Here is a 19,570-nt window from a genome sequence, read left to right on the forward strand (position 1 = left end):
ACACAAAGACAAAGATCCCCCGTGTAGCCTCAACAGACCGTGGGGGCAAGTGCCATTCACGATCACCTATGAAAGTCGGCACAGCACAAGAGGGGGGATGGGTGGCCAGCACCAAGCCTGGCCGCCTTTGTCTCTCTAGTGGCGATGCTTTTTTTACTCACTGCTCAGACTGAGTCGACCCACGTGAGGCCCAGGACGAGTTTGGATATTCGTCGTCACGTGTGTTGGTCGTGAGTGGGAATCGAACTCAGGTGATGGGGTTCGTAAGCTGCAGTGGTGCAACTGTGGGCCATGTAGTGAACACGACTGTGGTATGTGCGACACGAATTCCTTCTCTCTGACACGAACTCTTTCTCTCTGACACAAACTCCTTCTCTCTGACACAAACTCTCTCTCTCTGACACGAACTCTCTCTCTCTGACACAAACTCTTTCTCTCTGACACAAACTCTCTCTCTCTGACACAAACTCCTTCTCTCTGACACAAACTCTCTCTCTCTCTGACACAAACTCTCTCTCTCTCTGACACAAACTCTTTCTCTCTGACACAAACTCTCTCTCTCTCTGACACAAACTCTCTCTCTCTGACACAAACTCTTTCTCTCTGACACAAACTCCTTCTCTCTGACACAAACTCTCTCTCTCTCTGACACAAACTCCTTCTCTCTGACACAAACTCTTTCTCTCTGACACAAACTCTCTCTCTCTCTGACACAAACTCTCTCTCTCTCTGACACAAACTCTTTCTCTCTGACACAAACTCTCTCTCTCTCTGACACAAACTCTCTCTCTCTGACACAAACTCTTTCTCTCTGACACAAACTCCTTCTCTCTGACACAAACTCTCTCTCTCTCTGACACAAACTCCTTCTCTCTGACACAAACTCTTTCTCTCTGACACAAACTCTCTCTCTCTGACACAAACTCTCTCTCTCTCTCTGACACAAACTCCTTCTCTCTGACACAAACTCTTTCTCTCTGACACAAACTCTCTCTCTCTGACACAAACTCTCTCTCTCTGACACGAACTCTTTCTCTCTGACACAAACTCCTTCTCTCTGACACGAACTCTTTCTCTCTGACACGAACTCTTTCTCTCTGACACAAACTCTCTCTCTCTCTGACACAAACTCTCTCTCTCTGACACAAACTCTTTCTCTCTGACACGAACTCTCTGTCTCTGACACGAACTCTTTCTCTCTGACACAAACTCTCTCTCACTCTCTGTGGTGAAGCCCTCTAGTCGTGGCCAGCCACAGCAGCAGAGACCTCGACATTGTCATCGTGGCACGCAAGAGGAGAAGAATGGGGTGTTGAGGAGGGAGTGTTCGTGAGTGAGCGATGGTCTGCGTGTGCTGCGAGGGTGCTGTTAACCTCTCCAAATTACCGCGGACTTATACCAGTAGCCAACGTGGGTGGAAACACCCACGTGACCTCGTGCTGGAGGCCCCCGGGGAGGAGAGGCGTCCATGACGCCTGCTGGCAAGACTCCGTTTGGCGGAGCCAGACTCTACCCCCTCACCCTCGGGGTTTGTTAAGAAACACTTGAGGAGAATTTTCGGGACTGCAGGAATTTATATTCTTTGGTTCTTTCGGTAAAGTACACTCACTCAGATTAAGAACCAGGCTAATCTACATAAGTGGTTTTTGTTTTTTTATTTAAAAAAATTATTCACTTTATTTAATTTTTTATGTGACTTTACCAAAAGAACCAAAGAATACACTTCAGGAGAACACCAAAGTTGGCCATGTGGAATGTCCGAGCGTTCGCCGCGGAGGAGAGGCTTCCATTCCTCTGTCGGGAACTGGACCGGTGCCGCCGAGACCTCTGTGGTGTACAGGAGGTCCGGTGGACCGGTTCTGGCTCCAGTCCCCATGAGGGGTGGACACTTCTCTGCAGGAAACTGACAACCGACAGGGAGCAGCTCTTCTTTTGAACAAAAGGATGAAGGGGGTGTGGAAGCGTGGGCAGCTGTGAGTACCAGGTTATTGAGACTCGTATCCTCATCAACGAGACGAGAGGGATCGTGGTGATAGTGGCTTACACCCCCACCAAAGTAGAACATCAGTGAATTGATGCCGGCCATGCTGACGAGTCAAATGGTTTCTATTACCTTCTGTCCCAGGTGCTGCCTGATGTGACCCCAAGGGATAGAATCATCCTTTTGGGTGACTATAATGCCCGAGTGGGTCATGACGCAGACACCTGGGTTGGAATGATTGGAAAGCATGGGCCAGATCAGCTCAATTACAACGGTAGGAGGCTGCTAGACTTATGTGCAGCCCATGAGCTTGTAATCACCAACACACTTTTCCGGCATCAGCACATTCACACAACATCATGGAAGTACACTGGGTCCAAACAAAAACATCTGCTGGACTACATAGTTACAAAACAGTGAATGCAGGCCCACGTCCTTGACACCAGGACCTACCGTGGAACTGGTCTTCCTACTGACCATCGGCTTGTCATCTGTAAGCTGTGCCTACCATACTCTCACTGTGGTGGCAATCATCTATCAAGGACTCCACTCCAACCCACAATGGCCTGGTCCCGTCTAACTGACGAAGGTTGCAAGCAAGAATTTCATCATCACTTGCAACTGGGCTTGACATCGCCCCCCCCTCCTCCTGACGTCGAAGAGAAATCGGTGTGTTCCAAGACAGCGACTAAAGCAGCTGCTATGGCTGCATTGGGTACGCAGTCCAGGCCTCCCCAGAAGCCCTGGCTAACAGAGGAGGTGTTCCGGGGAGTTGAAAGTAAGCGGCAGGCCCACTCCCACCATCAAAAAAGTTACTTGGCGTGCCACACTTATCACCATCCTTAAAGGAAAGAAAAGTGATCCTATCTCCAATCCCCAAGTACAGGTTCGCAGTTTTTACTGAGCATATCTGCGAGCTCTTGGGGGGAATCCCTTCAGCTCAAACAAAAGCTATAGGGGCAAGGCGGGGTTGGCCCTGCTGGTGCTGCAGTGCCTGAAATATTGGAGGAAGTAGCCACTCCTTGTGAGTGGCCGTCTGTTGAGGAGGTGCGACGAGCGATCTGGAGCTTGAGACGAGGTAAAGCGCCGGGGAGAGATGACCTTTTAAGCGAATTGCTGAGGGATGGTGCCGTTTGTGTACAGACTGCCCTATATGACATCATTATGACGGTCTAGTTTACAGGAAGGGTTCTGCAGGATTGGAAGGATGCCGTTCTGGTCCCCATTTTCTTTAAAAGGAGACCACACTGATTGCAAGAACTACCGGGATTTCTCCCTCCTCAGTGTGCCGGGAAAGGTCCTGGCAAGGATTATTCAACATCGCCTTGCCAGGCACGCTGAGGAGAGGCTTGCGGAGCCCCAATGTGGTTTCAGACCAGGACGATCCAGCACAGATGCCATCTATTCTGTGCGTCTGCTACAGCAGACATCTTCTTGGTTATTTCGGTAAAGTCACGTAGAAGGGAAGTAATAAAATAATAAAAATAAAACATAATAAAACCGCCACTACAGCAGACATGTAAGGAATTCTGACAGGACCTACATCTCTGCTTTATTGACCTGGTCAAGGCCTATGATACCATCAATAGGCCTGGGCTATGGGTTGTGCTTTGTGCTTTCGGAGTCCCTGTCTCTCTGCTCACGATCATTAAGCACCTTCATGATGTTGGGCAGGCACGGGTAAAACTACGTGGCCGGGAGTCGGAGCCATTCCCTGTTCACCTTAAAGTGTGACAGGGATGTCCTCTGGCCCCTACACTATTTAACATCGTCTTTGACCATGTAGTTCGAGAAGATATCCATGGATGTACCGGTGGAAGTTCCATCTGGTACAGATACAATGGGAGGCTGATCGATGCCCAAGATGGGGACTGACCATCAGCTCCGCAAAAGAAAGCACCTGCCTGGGTATTTTATGCCATCAAACACTCCCCTCCCTCAGCTCCCCATGAGTGATGGGGCAGTTGTGGAGAGAGTGGAGAGCTTTCCATACCAGGGCGGTGTGCTTATGACCAGCTCCGGTTTGCAGCCAAGGTCTCACTCCGAATCAATTGAGCGGCATTATCTTTTCATCAGATATTTAATGCCACCGCACTCCCAAGCATCTTCTGCTCTGCCATATATAGGGGCTCAGTACGGGCTAGATAAGAGATGGACTGATGTAGTACAAAAAAATGTGGAGCTGATTGAACTTGCGGATGACTGGTACCAGCAGCGTCAAGATCGGCCTTTGTGGAGGAGGTTAGTGAAGGACGCTGCTGGGGATTTGGTGGCAATTGCCCTCCAGCAACAATGGAGGGTAGAGGAGTAACGCTCACAACAATGAGCAGAGCGTCGGGCGGATAGAATGCAGAGAGTGGGCACAGTGGGGCATACAGGTGGTGCATCTGCAGGTCATCTCAGTTAGGCAACTCATGGCAATTGGGTCTGTCCCGAGACCTCCTGTCAGCGAGCCTTCGACACAACACGTGGCCTGAAAGTGCACCTGGCCTGACGCATGTGCCGTTGTGACGTCACGGTCACTTAGTGGCAAATAGCAAGTTTTGGTATTGGTTGTGTGAGTGTATATATGTTGAACTTCTACCGCATCGTATGGAGCCAACGGTGCTAATCAGAGTTGCTGCTATTTACACACCGCAACAGGTACTCATTTAAGGTTGAGTCGACCTAGGTGAGGCCCAGCACCTATTTACGTATTAGTATTGGTCGTGTGCGGGAATCCAACCCTGGTCACCGGATTCGTAGCGGAGTACGCTAACCATTGCGCCACCACTCCCAACTATGGTGAGTGAGTGAGTGTGTGGAACATGATCTAGTGAGTGGGTGGCAAGTGTTGGTGAGCGAGTGAGTGGGTGAGTGTGGCGAGTGTGAGTGTGGCGAGTGTGAGTGTGGCGAGTGAGTGGATGAGTGGGTGAAGGTGGCGAGTGAGTGGATGAAGGTGGCGAGTGAGTGGGTGAGTGTGGTGAGTGAGTGGGTGAGTGTGGCGAGTGTGGCGAGTGTGAGTGTGGTGAGTGAGTGGGTGAGTGTGGCGAGTGTGGCGAGTGTGAGTGTGGCGAGTGAGTGGGTGAGTGTGGCGAGTGAGTGGATGAGTGTGGCGAGTGAGTGGATGAGTGTGTGAGTGTGGCGAGTGAGAGTGTGGCGAGTGAGTGGGTGAGTGTGGCGAGTGAGTGGATGAGTGTGTGAGTGTGGCGAGTGAGAGTGTGGCGAGTGAGTGGGTGAGTGAGTGTGGCGAGTGAGTGTAGCGAGTGAGTGTGTGAGTGTGGCGAGTGAGTGAATGAGTGGGTGAAGGTAGTGAGTGAGTGGGTGAGTGTGGCGAGTGAGTGGGTGAGTGTGGCGAGTGAGTGGGTGAGTGTGGTGAGTGTGAATGTGGCGATTGAGTGGGTGAGTGAGTGTGGCGAGTGAGTGGGTGAGTGAGTGTGGCGAGTGAGTGGTTGAGTGTGGTGAGTGTGAGTGTGGCGAGTGAGTGTGTGAGTGTGGCGAGTGAGTGAATGAGTGGGTGAAGGTAGCGAGTGAGTGGGTGAGTGTGGCGAGTGAGTGGGTGAGTGTGGCGAGTGAGTGGGTGAGTGTGGTGAGTGTGAATGTGGCGAGTGAGTGGGTGAGTGAGTGTGGCGAGTGAGTGGGTGAGTAAGTGTGGCGAGTGAGTGGTTGAGTGTGGTGAGTGTGAGTGTGGCGAGTGAGTGGGTGAGTGAGTGTGGCGAGTGAGTGGTTGAGTGTGGTGAGTGAGTGTGGCGAGTGAGTGGGTGAGTGTGGCGAGTGAGTGGGTGAGTGTGGCGAGTGAGTGGGTGAGTGTGGTGAGTGTGAGTGTGGCGAGTGAGTGGGTGAGTGAGTGTGGCGAGTGAGTAGGTGAGTGAGTGGGTGAGTGAGTGTGGCGAGTGAGTGGGTGAGTGAGTGTGGCGAGTGAGTGGGTGAGTGTGGTGAGTGTGAGTGTGGCGAGTGAGTGGGTGAGTGAGTGTGGCGAGTGAGTGTAGCGAGTGAGTGGGTGAGTGTGGCGAGTGAGAGTGTGGCGAGTGAGTGTGTGAGTGTGGCGAGTGTGAGTGTGGCGAGTGAGTGGGTGAGTGTGGCGAGTGAGTGCGTGAGTGAGTGTGGCGAGTGAGTGGATGAGTGTGGCGAGTGAGTGGGTGAGTGAGTGGGTGAGTGAGTGTGGCGAGTGAGAGTGTGGCGAGTGAGAGTGTGGCGAGTGAGCGAGCGACTCACCAGATGAACTCCCGGCAGTGTGAGCAGTAGGTGGGCTGCCGCAGGTAGGTGGCCATGAACTTGTGGCCGCTCACCTGGTGGACGCGCCGCCTGACGGCGCCCTGCCGCTTGCGCGCGAACGGCCGCTCGCGGAAGGTGCCCAGCTCCTCCGACTCTACACAGGCAAAGGTGCCCCATGTAGCCCACACACGTCACTGGGGCAAGGTGCTTGCTGTTAGCGAGAGGGGCGCCTCGCGAGAGGGGCTAAGGCCGCCCCCGGCCGCCGTTGTCTCCCCAGTGGTGATGTTTACTACACACTGCACCAGGTACTCATTTGAGGCTGAGTCGACCTAGCGGAGGCCCAGGACCGGTTCAGTTAATCGTCACAGGTGTTGGTGGCCGTGAGCGGGAATCGAACTCGGGCCGCCGGGTTCGTAGCGCGGTGCAGCCACTAACCACTACATGACCACTCCCAACACACAGTGACACACACACACAGTAACACACACACACAGTAACACACACACACACAGCGACACACACAGTGGCACCCTCACACACAGTGACACACACACACAGTGGCACACACAGTGTGACCCTCACACACAGTAACACACACAGTGACACACACACACAGTGACACACACACACAGTGACACCCTCACGCACAGTGACACACACACAGTGACACACACACACACACAGTGACACACACACACACAGTGTCACACACACAGTGGCACACACAGTGACACCCGCAGGACAGCGTACTCTTGGCGAGGCACTCCGTGGGCAGGCCCAGACCGCCGCCTCCACCGCCGGCCCCGGGCAGCGCGGCGGCGGCGCGGCCCTCGACGAGGCCGGGCGAGGCCGGGGGGGGCGCCACGAAGGCGGCCGCCCCGGTCCCCCCGGGCCCCCCGGCCTCCTCATGGCTCGCGGTGCCCTCGAGGTCGATCTCCACCCAGACGCGACCCTCGGGCTCCAGATCCAGCTGGGCGGGGGGTGCGGGGGGAGGGGCGAGGGTGGGGGAGGGGCGGGGGGACGGGCAGAGGGGCAGTTTTGGGGGGGGGAGTCAGTGAGTGGGTCAAGGGGGTGGTGAGTGCGAACGTTGGGTGAGCGAATGAGTGAGGGGGAGGACGTGGTGGTGAGTGGGTTGGTGAGTTCCCATGAACATCAATAGCGACATCATCACTGCTATCACCTCCACCACCACCTCCACCACCTCCAACAACAAGAACCGCCATTTGCCACTAAGTGGCGGTCACGTCAACACGACGCTTGTGCCAAGCTATGTGCATCTTGAAGCTACGTGAAGTGTCGAACGCCCGCTGGCAGGAGGTCACGGGGCAGACCAAGATGCCACAGGTCGACTGACTGAGATGACTGAGATGACTGGCTGATGCACCACCTGTGCCCCCTACTGTGCCAACTTGCTGTGCTTTAGCCACCCGGCGCTCCGCTCGTTGTTGTGAGCGTCGCTCCTCCGCCCTCCATTGTTGTTGGAGGGCGACTGCCTCCAACTGCCCAGTAGCGTCCTTCACGAGCCTCCTCCACCAAGGCCGATCTTCACACTGCTAATACCAGTCATCAGCAAGTCCACTCAGCCCCACGGTGGCTGGGCATGCGGGCTACATGGCCCAGCCAACGCAGCCTTGCCTGCCGGAGGAGCTCACCGATGGGACTTTGTCCAGATATTTCAAGGATTTGTGAGCTCTTCACACAATCAAGCCTGGTTAAACCCAGGATGGATCGTAGGCAGGCCAGCCTAAATGTTTCTAACCGGCGAAGATATTACATTAGGGGGGGTCCACGTTTTGCAAGCATAGAGAAGGGAGGGAATGACCGTGGCCGAGAAGACCCGAAGCTTCGTGCAGATTAACAGACCAGGTAGCTACCACACAGCGTTATGCAACCGATGAACAGATAATGCCGCTCTACTGATTCGGAGTGAGACCTCTGCTGTCAAACCAGAGCCGGTCATGAGCACACCGCCCAGGTATGGGAAATGCTCCACTGTTTCCACAACTGCCCTATCACCAATTGGTAGTTGTGGGGGTGGAGTGTCCGATGGTACAAAATACTCAGGCAGGTGCTTAATTTTGATGGGGCTGATGGTAAGGCCCCACCTCTTTGTGGTAAGATCCAGGTTCAGCAGCAGCGCCTCCAACTCCTCCTCTGAGTGAGCAGAAATTACCAGATCATTGGCATACATAACATGGTTGAGCAATACGGAGCATTCCCTTGACCGCACCCGGACATCGATCAGCCTCCCATTGTATCTGTGCCAGATGGAAATTCCTCCGGTACAGCTATTGAAGGCTTCACAAACTACGTGGTCGAAATAGATGTTAAATAATGTGGGAGCCAGAGGACATCCCTGCCGCACCCCAAGGTGTACAAGGAAAGGCTCTGACTCCCAGCCACGTGGCTTTACCAGGGCCCACTCACCATCATGATCGTGGGGGGAGGGTCAGGGACTCCGAAAGCACAACAACCCAGAGCCCAGGCCTACTGATGCCGGGAAAGGTCCTGGGCAAGGATTATTCAACATCGCCTTGCTAGGCACGCTGAGGAGAGGCTTGCGGAGCCCCAATGCGGTTTCAGGAAAGGGCGGACCTGCACAGATGCCATATTTTCTATCCGTCTGCTACAGCAGAGGTGTAGGGAATTCCGACAAGACCTACATCTCTGCTTTATTGACCTGGTCAAGGCCTATGACCACCACCACCACCACAATCACCACCATCACCACCTCCACCATCCTCATCTCCACCACCACCACCTCCACCATCACCACCATCATCATCACCTCCACCATCACCACCTCCACCACCTCCACCACCACCTCCACCACCATCTCCACCATCACCACCTCCACGATCACCACCTCCACCACCTCCACCACCTCCACCACCACCACCGCCACGCACCCACTGCTCGAAGTGGGTGTCCCCGCGCTGCAGGAGCTCATCGAAGCTGAGGGTGCAGTCGGCGACGAAGTCGTCGTAGCCCAGCGGAGTGTCGTGGAATACGGCCAGCTGGATGCAGCGTCCGTTGTGCACCTCCACACGAAAAGACAAAGATCCCCCGTATAGCCTTAGTGGACTGTTAGGCAATAACTGTGAGGGGGTAGTGGCCAGCACCACGCCCGGCCGCCTTTGTCCCCTAGTGGAAAATGTTTACACCGCACCAGGTACTCATTTGAGGCTCAGGACTGGTTCAGATAATCGTCACTGGTGTTGGTAGCCATGAGCGGGAATCGAAAAAGGGTCGCGGGTTTCGTAGCGCAGCATGCTAACCACTACACTACCGCTCTCCACAAGACACACACACAGACACACACAGAGACACACACACACAGACACAAACAGACACACACACAGAAACACACACACAGACACACACAGAGACACAACAACAACAAAAACAACAACCGCCATTCGCCACTAAGTGGCGGTGACATCACCACGACGCTTGTGCCAGGCCATGTGCACCATGAGACCACGTTAAGTGTTGAACGCCCGCTGGCAGGAGGTCATGGGGCAGACCCAGGTGCCACGGGTCGACTGACTGAGATGAATGAGATGACTGGCTAATGCAACACTTGTGCCCCCTAACTGTGCCAACTTGCTGTGCTTTAGCCTCCCGGTATTCTGCTCGTTGTTGTGAGCGTCGCTCCTCTGCCCAACGTTGTTGTTGGAGGGTGACTGCCTCCAACTGCCCAGCAGCGTCCTTCACGAGCCTCCTCCACAGAGGCCGATCTTGACACTGCTGGTACCAGTCATGGGCAAGTTCACTCAACTCCAAGTCCTCCTGTACCACATCACTCCATCTCTTCTCTAGCCCGTGCCGCGACCGTTTAGCCCCCTCTATCCGGCCGAACAAAAGCTGTTTTGGCATGCGGTGGCTGGGCATGTGGGCTACATGACCCAGCCAACGCAGCCTTGCCTACCGGAGGAGCTCACCGATGGGACTTTGCCCAGATCTTTCAAGGATTTGTGAGCTCCTCACACAATCCAACCTGGTTAAACCCAGGATGGATCGTAGCCAGGCCAACCTAAATGTTTATAACCGGCGAAGATGCTCTATTAGGGGGATCCACGTTTCGCAAGAGTAGAGAAGGGAGGGAATGACCGTAGCCGAGAAGACCTGAAGCTTCGTGCGGAGCGGCAGACCAGATAGCTTCCACACAGCGTTACACAACCGATGAAAAGATAGTGCCGCTCGACTGATTCGGAGAGAGACCTCTGCTGTTAAACCGGAGCTGGTCATGAGCACACTGCCCAGGTATTGGAAACTCTCCACTCTGTCCACAACTGCCCCATCACCGATTGGGAGTTGTGGGAGTGGAGTGTCCATACTCTTAGGTTTTTTCGGTAAAGTCACGTAGGTAAAAATAAATTATGAAAATAAAAATAATAGAAATAATAACAGAAATAACAAATTAGAAATTATCAATCACGACGTTTCTGAGGCAACACAAGTCTCCGTCATCAGGTGGGACCGTCACAGCTAGATTTACTGTAACCAGTACAGTAAAGTGGAGTTTCCGATGGTACAAAATACCCAGGCAGGTGCTTAGTTTTGGTGGGGCTGATGGGAAGGCCCCATCTCTTAGTGACACGCTCCAGTTTTAGCAGCAGCGTCTCCAACTCCTCCTCTGAGTGAGCAGCAATTACCAGATCATCGGCATACATAACGTGGTTGAGCAATAGGGAGCCATCCCTTAACCGCACCCGGGCATCAAACAGCCTCATATTATATCTGTACCAAATGGAAATTCCTCCAGTACAGCTATTGAAGGCTTCATGAACTACGTGGTCAAAATAGATGTAAAATAATGTGGGAGCCAGAAAACATCCCTGTTGCACTCCAAGGTGTACAGGGAATGGCTCTGACTCCCGGCCACGTAGCTTTACCCGGGCCCGTTCACCATCATGAAGGTCCATAATGAGCGTGAGCAGAGGGTCAGGGACTCAGAAAGTACAAAGTACAACCCAGAGCCCAGGCCTGCTGATGGTATCATAGGCCTTGACCAGGTCAATAAAGCAGAGATGTAGGTCTTGTTGGAATTCCCTACACCTCTGCTGTAGCAGACGGACAGAAAATATGGCATCTGAAACCGCATTGGTGCTCCGCAAGCCTCTCCTCAGCGTGCATAGCAAGGTGATGTTGAATAATCCTTGCCAGGACCTTTCCCAGCACACTGAGGAGTGAGATGCCCCTGTAGTTGTTACAGTCTGTGCGGTCCCCTTCTTAAAGAGGGAGACCACCAGGGCATCCGTCCAATCCTGCGGAACCCGTCCAGTGGCCCAGACTGTTGTTATGATGTCATGTAGGGCAGTCTGTTCACAAACGCCACCCTCCCTCAGCATTTTGCTTGGGAGATCATCTCTGCCCGGTGCCTTTCCTGGTCTCAGACTCTGGATCGCCTTCAGTACTTACTCATCAAATGGCACCTCAGCCAGCCACTCACAGGGGGTGACTTCCTATTCCAATATTTGAGGCACCGCAGCCTCAGCAGGGTCATCCCCACATTGTGCCACGATGTTTTCCTAGCTGAGGGATTTCCCCTCCCCCAGGACCTCACAAAAATGCTCAGCAAATCTGCAAACCTGTTTCTGGGGGTCAGAGATTGAATCACAGTTTTTTCCCCTAATGATGGAAATATGTGTGGTGCTGCAGGTTACTTTTTTGATGGAATTAAATAGGGATTTGTGATCGCAGGCCACTGAGGCAGACTCCATCTCCTCAGAAACCCGCGACCACTACCCATCCTTGCAGCGCCTCACGGCTCTCCGAACCTCCGAGCGAAGGCTGCGGTAAGCCTCCTCATTCTCTGACGTGGAATGCTGTAGACGATTAGAGTGGGCCTGTCGCTTTTTCTCAACCATCCGGGTCTCTGGGGAGGTCTGGACCGCATACCCAAAGCAGCCATTGCAGCTGCATGAGTCACAGTCCTAAACCTCACCCATTTCCCCTCGACATCAGGAGGAGTGGGGGACGATGCCAACCCCAGCCACAAGCAATGATGAAATTCTCGCTTGCAACTTTCATCAGCTAACTGAGACCAGGCCACTTTTGGTTGGAATGGGGTCCTGGGTGTACACCCACCACCGGAGTGGAAGAATGGCAGGCGCATCTTACAGATGACTAGTCGATGGTCAGAGGGCAGATCAGCTCCACGGTAGGTCTTGGTGTCAAGGACATGGGCTCGCATCCGCTGGTCCATCACTATGTAGTCCAGCAGATTTTCTGGACCCGGCATGCATCCATGATGTTGTGTGGATGCGCCGATGCCGGAACAGCGTGTTGGTAATTACAAGCCCATGGGCTGCACAAAAATCTAGCAGCCTCCTACTGTTGTTATTGAGCTGATCCTGGCCAAACCCCATCTGGCGGAGCCAGTCTCTCCAGCACAAGCTTATTAGTTAGATATTTAAGTCGTGGTTTAGTGTTAATTTATTGAAGGTGGAGGGGTTACCAGCCCCTCGCACCCATTTAGCCACTGTGGTGGTCACAGACGCCATGAGGGGAGAGGACCAATTGGAATTGGCCCTCCCCCCACAGCACTGTCCATGACAGCGTTGCCCATCCAGCACCGCGAGGACACACACACAGACACACACACAGACACACACACAGAGACACTCACAGACACACACACATAGACACACACACAGAGACACACACAGAGACACACACAGAGACACACACACAGAGACACACACAGAGGACCCGCGTGGCCTCTGCACGCTGCCCGGGGACAAGTGAGGAACCACCCGGGAGGGCGTCCGCCACGGAGATGGAGCGAGGATTTTGGCTGCTGCTATGAATTTCCACACGACGACGATGAGAAGCCGCCACTTCGTCGAGCTATCATAAAAAATAAACAAAGAGATTAGTTGCAGCGATCGGCAGGTAACTCGTCAACTGTGGAGCGTGACGTCATCGTACCACTGCCTGACTTAACGAATGACGAGGGGAGAGGACCAATTGGAATTGGCCCTCCCCCCACAGCACTGTCCATGACAGCGTTGCCCATCCAGCACCGCGAGGACACACACACAGACACACACACAGACACACACACAGAGACACTCACAGACACACACACATAGACACACACACAGAGACACACACAGAGACACACACAGAGACACACACACAGAGACACACACAGAGGACCCGCGTGGCCTCTGCACGCTGCCCGGGGACAAGTGAGGAACCACCCGGGAGGGCGTCCGCCACGGAGATGGAGCGAGGATTTTGGCTGCTGCTATGAATTTCCACACGACGACGATGAGAAGCCGCCACTTCGTCGAGCTATCATAAAAAATAAACAAAGAGATTAGTTGCAGCGATCGGCAGGTAACTCGTCAACTGTGGAGCGTGACGTCATCGTACCACTGCCTGACTCTTAACGAATGACGTCACGGGATCTCTGTCGCTGTCCACTGTGACGTAGGCGACGACAATGTTTTTGTTTATTGTTACCAGGTAAGGGCCCCACTGAGTTGTACAGCTCTTTATCAGAAACGACTCGGCCATCACAAATGACAGCTCAACGAAGTGAGCTTATCATCGTCATTATCACGTGGAAATGTCTTGCAGCCAAATACTCTATACGTGTGACGTTGAGTCTGAATGTGGAGGGGAATAACTGGAGAAGGATCCAGAGAAAGATCCATGTGGCCACGCGGAGCGGGAGAGACACGCAAACTCCAAATATGCAGCCGGCATCGTCGGGGTCGGGATCGAACCCACGACCTCGTGTATACTTCGCGAGGTAGATGACATCTCTTAGCCACCGGGGCGACCTTATACAGGGCGGCCGCTAGGATTCGAACCGCGAGCCTCCGCAGCAATACATATCGAGGAGCTGCATTAAGCAGCGCCCGTGCCCACCGAGGGGTGCTGTAGCTGCTGCTACTGCTGCTACTTCCGTATGGCTGCTGATGTAGATGCAGAGACAACAACAACAACCACAATGTCACGTCAGCAGGAGTAGCGGAGTCGTGTTGTATCATCGCTGTGATGATGTCTCCGTCATCGTATTTGTGGATCGGGGCATTGTCCATAGACTAATATTGCCCATGAACTAACGTTGCTCATAGACTAACACTGCACATAGACAAACACTGCACATATACTTGCATTGCATAAAGACTAACACAACATTGCCACGGACCCCAAGCTGTGTTCCTGCCAAGGCAATATTGCCGCGGACCTCAAGCTGTGTTTTTGCCAAGGCAACATTGCCGCGGACCCCAAGCTGTGTTCCCGCCCTCACGCTCCCCCCCTGCTTGCCTAGATCTCCCTGCCGGCGAAGGTGCGATGCATAAATGGAGAGAGACGCCACCCACACCGAGGTTGCGGCCTAGCTCGCGCCCTCACGCTCCTCCAAACACTCTAGCACACGGGCGAGAAGCCCTTCATGTGTGACGAGATCAGCAAGACGTTTCCTCGCGCTCGGCCTACAAGTATAAATATTTTATATTTTCGCTTGTGTGTTCAACTGTGTGTAACTCTGATATTTTAAAGATGGCAATTATCCTGCTGTGTATCCTACTGCTGTCCCTCCCGGCCATATCTAGTGCCACACTCAACTCTACAAACGGCTACCCGCGTTACTTCGCGTCCATACTTATTGCTAAATTTGCCACTACACCTGCTAATGAAACAGCTATAGACACTTCTACACTCCATTATTGTACCCTTTTGAACCGTATCTTTGTCCCATAACTTCACCAGCACGCCTTCCAAACTTCATTCTGCTCTTAAAAATATCACCATCTGCGAGCGCTGCTATTCGTCCAAGGTTCGCCGCTCTTCATCCTTTCACAGAAGATACCTGTGCAAACTGTTAATTCTACTTTTCTTATTTTTGGGAGGTATTGAGCTTCATCCTGGCCCAAATGTAAAGAACTCGTGTAATTCTTTAGATTTTTCTGGCAGAAAAGGTGTCGTGGTTCTACACGCCACCATCAGAGGGCTTGTGATTAAATTAAGTCAACTAAAACTAAAAGTGGCAAATCTGGACCCAGACATTTTTGCCTAACAGACATTTCTTACTCCGGCCGTCAATGACTTGCAGATTACGATTGACAACTACAACCTTTTTCGGCTTGACCGAGGATCTAAAGGAGGTGGAATTGCCATCTATGTTCGCAATACTATTGCATGTTCACCGGCTTACTCCGTGTTTAAAAAATGTTGCTTTGAAGGTCTGGCTCTTAGAATAACTCTCCCAAATAATCAACAGATATTGGTAGTGTGCTGCTATAGACCGCCTAGTGGGAAGGATGTTGAAGCTGCGTCTGCACGGAGAGAGCTTCTTGGGGGCCTCCCTAAAGGTGAAATAGTTTTAGTGGGTGATTTAAATTGGAATTGGCTAAACCCGCCAGCCGTGGCCACAAATTTTGCAGATGAATTTAACCTGTTTCAATTAATAAATGACCCCACAAGACCCAACCTAAACAATCCAGGACAGTCATTTCTGCTTGACATCCTATTGACGAATGCCCCTCACAATTTCGCACTGACTGGTGTTCTGGGTAATAACCTTAGTGATCACTCTTTCATATTTGGGGTGAGATCATCAGCCAGACCCAAAGCCCCCCCCCCCTAAATTGGTTGAGAAGCACTCCATGAGACACTTCAGCTCTCAGGCATTTACTAATGATGTGCTTAACTCGGATATTGACAAGGTCTGTGATATCCCCAACTTGACTACGGCTTGGGAGACCTTCAGTGATCACTCTTTCATTTTTGGGGTGAGATCATCAGCCAGACCCAAAGCCCCCCCTAAATTGGTTGAGAAGCACTCCATGAGACACTTCAGCTCTCAGGCATTTACTAATGATGTGCTTAACTCGGATATTGACAAGGTCTGTGATATCCCCAACCTGACTACGGCTTGGGAGACCTTCAGGTACACGTTTCTCCAAATTATTAACAAACATGCTCTGTTGGTTAGATTTAAAACTAAAGGCAACCGCTCACCATGGTTTGATCCTTTGATTACTAAGCTCATGAAACTAGGGACAAGGCTTGGGCATGGGCTCAGAAAAGTAATTTGGTCAATGACTGGCTAGAATACAGGATTTTAAGGAACAGATGTGTAAAAAAAATACGGCATGCAAAAAATGCCTACTTTTCCTCCACTCTCCTGGAATCAGATGGAAATGCCAGGATCTTCTGGATAACAATCAAATGTATCGAAAAGGCACCCAAAACAGATAATCTGCCCGTTGAGCTTAACCGAAATGGGGAATATTTTTCAGAGCTCAAAAAATAGTTGACACTTTTAACCTTCATTTTTCTGAAGCTGAAAACCTTTTTGATAATGTATTGGGAGTCACCCCTGCCCATGCAAATTCCTACACCCCTGTCCAAACATTAAACGAATTTAGTTTCCAGCCAATCCACGATAGTAATGTTCTGAAACAACTGTCCTAACTCAAAGGGTCCTCCTCTACCGGAGCAGATAGTACTCCCGTCTTCGCTCTGCTAACTCTTGGTCACCTAATATACAAACCTATAGCCCATTTTTTTCAACCTGTCCATCAAAGAAGCATCCGTACCTCTAGAATGGAAACATTCCTATGTTCGTCCACTTCATAAAGGGGGCCCTAAAGATGATTTAAATTACTACCAACCTATCTCAATTCTTTCCCCGTTGATGAAAAGTTTTGAAAAATTATTGAACTACCAAATTAGCACTTTCCTGTCCGACAACAATCTATTACATCTAAAACAATCTGGGTTCCGAAAAAAATACAGCACCACATCTGCTTCATTAGACCCTCTGAATCACATTTACAGTAGCCTTGATAATAAGCAGTACTGCACCAGTCTTTTTCTTGACTTGTCCAAAGCCTTTGATACAGTCGACCACAACACCCTGCTTAGTAAACTAAGTTGCCTCCGTTTCTCCAAATACGCAGTAGAATGGTTAAAAAATTACCTCTTTTCTCGCACCCAAACTGTATTCACAGATGGTTGGAGGTCAAACAGTGTTAAGATAACAAAAGGGGTTCCACAGGGTTCCATCCTCGAACCCTCTTATGTCAATGACTTGGGCACTGACCTGAATCATTCCTGGGTAAATTTTTTGCAGATGACACAATACTGATTACTGCTGGCCGCTCTCCGAATAATGTGATTTCTAAACTCCAGGGTGATTTCAACAAACTACAACATCAGCTAGTTGCTCTTAAACTAGTCCTGAATACCTCCAAAACCAAAGTGCTATGCTTCTCACCAGGACTAAAGCGGGAAGTTATTTTCCCCCCATTACATTCCTTAAATAATTATCAAATAGAGCAAGTCAAGATCTATAAGTATTTTGGGGTCATCCTGGATTCAAAACTGAAATTTTAAGATCACATTGATTATATTGGTAAAAAGACAAAATAAAAATGGTTTTCTGTATCGACACAAGCACTGCTTCCCCCCTATGTTCCGTTTGGAATTGATAAATGCTACCATACTGCCTCTACTTGATTACTGTGACATCGTATACAAATCAGCCCCAAGCACTGTACTGAAGAAGCTTGACTCAATTTATCACTCGGCCTTAAGATTTGCATTGAAATGCCCATATAGGACTCACCACTGTGATCTCTACATTGGGTCAAACTTAACATCTCTTAATGTTCGACGGCTTGTGTACCAGATTTTATTTATTCACGATGTACTTACAAAAACATCCGCAGACTACCTGCTGGATCTCCTCTCTGTTTCGAAGAACAAATGTGATCTAAGGTCTTCGCTCATTTACCAGCTTCACATTCCTTATTGCCGCACAAATAATGGAGGTAGGGCCTTTGCTATTGAGGCCCCCAGGGTCTGAAATGCAATTGCCAATAAACTGCAACTTGAATCACTATGAGATCTTCACTAAAAACTGATCTAGAGGAGTTGTACACCCCTAGCTGCCACTGCTATTCAGTGGCCTAAAATCAAATGTTTTCATTCCGGATGACCGCTGCAACGTATGATCTTGTGTTTTGATTTATTGTGCTGATCTTTAAAGATGCATTTGAAAAATGTTGATACTCCTGTAATGCGAGCGTAAATGGGGTTGTTGCTGACCTCTGGTCCAATCACGCGGCCCGGGGCATTGGGGGGCGGAGCCTGGTCTGCGGGGCGTGTGGGAGGGGCCACCGTTCACCTCGGCTCCAATGGGAGGCGAGGTGAATGGGGGCGGAGCTAGCGGGGTAGTATGGGAAGGCCGGATCTGACGATCCGGGAGGCGGGAGTCAGGGTCACGTGGGAGGAATCGATATAAGTGGGAGCCCGGAAGAGATCGGGGCAGTCAGGGAAGTTAAGAGGCTGAGCCACGTTGGGTGGTGAGGAAAGATCCGCGCCATCAGCCACGTGGCCGAAGGACCTCAGCACGCCGTCGGCCAGCGGTGTGCGGGAATAGAGGAGCTAACGGAGGAGCGTGCGGGGCACGCGAGAGAGAGCGTGCGTGGCACGCGAGAGAGAGAGCGTGCGTGGCACGCGAGAGGGAGTGTGCGCGGGGCGCGCGCGAGACGACACTGGTCCGAGAGGAGGCCAGTGGGGGTGCGGAGAAGAACCTGAATAAAAGACAAACGGAGACCAGCATCGCCTGACGGAGTCTTTTATTACACTGGTGTGAGAAGTGGAACGAGATGTCAAAACATCTCAAGAAAAAGAATATACCTGCACCATCTTCAGAAGACGAAGAGGACCTTCCTCCGGCGGTGGTGGTCCCGACCATGAAAGGCGTGGGCGAAGTGGCTGCGAGCGACACGACAGGAGTACAAGATGTCGTCGGGGCGGCCGGGCCGTCTGCGTCGACGGGCGCCGAGGACGGCTGGCGACACATGGCAGTCCAGCTTGATTCGCTGCGGGCCGTTCTGCTGGATTTAGTTACCCTGGTCGCGCCAGCGACGATGCCGGATCGGCCACGTGGCGGGCCTTCAAGCGGGGAGCCTTCGGGTGGGGCCAAGCCGTCCGCCATTGGGGCCTCTGCGACGCTTCCCGCCCTCTCCGACACGCGGCAGGACGCCGCCATCTTGGGTGTGGTCCCGGACGAACGGCGGGAAGCTGCCATCTTGTCGCCGCCGCGGCGGGAAGCCGCCATCTTGTCGCTGCCACGGCGGGAAGACGCCATCTTGTCGCCGCCGCAGGGGACGCCTGCATTGGAAGACGGCAGCTCGGGGACTCGCAGCCATTGCTTGACGACGATTAAAGAATTCTCAATTGGAGGAGATTGGAGCGAATTTGCGTGGCGTTTTGAGTCGGCCGTCCGATCCACCAAGTGGATGGATGCGGAGGCCTTGGAAGTTCTGCTGATGCTCCTGGACGACAAGTCTTTGAAATTCTTCCGCTCCATCAAGGCCGCGAAGAAGGCGACACTGAAAGAGTCGTTCAACGAAATGG

General features: G+C 52.1%; 1 protein-coding gene across 4 annotated transcripts in view; it reads right to left on the bottom strand.

Moving 5' to 3' along the window:
• Positions 1-19,570, bottom strand: part of LOC144949143 (protein kinase C epsilon type-like) — a 384,575-nt gene that overhangs the window by 351,720 nt on the left and 13,285 nt on the right. For all 4 annotated transcript variants that reach the window (XR_013640246.1, XR_013640245.1, XM_078879021.1 and 1 more), the window contains exons 3-5: positions 9,085-9,216; positions 6,926-7,145; positions 6,176-6,329 (exon numbers count right to left, since the gene is read on the bottom strand). Coding sequence is in view for 2 of the 4 variants with exons in the window: in XM_078879021.1 (XP_078735147.1) it covers positions 6,176-6,329; positions 6,926-7,145; positions 9,085-9,216 (506 nt within the window). In the remaining 2 variants the exon portion in view is untranslated. The remainder of the gene's footprint in view (positions 1-6,175; positions 6,330-6,925; positions 7,146-9,084; positions 9,217-19,570) is intronic.

This window comes from Lampetra fluviatilis, chromosome 52 (assembly GCF_964198595.1).
Source record: "Lampetra fluviatilis chromosome 52, kcLamFluv1.1, whole genome shotgun sequence".
Classification (NCBI taxonomy): domain Eukaryota; kingdom Metazoa; phylum Chordata; class Hyperoartia; order Petromyzontiformes; family Petromyzontidae; genus Lampetra; species Lampetra fluviatilis.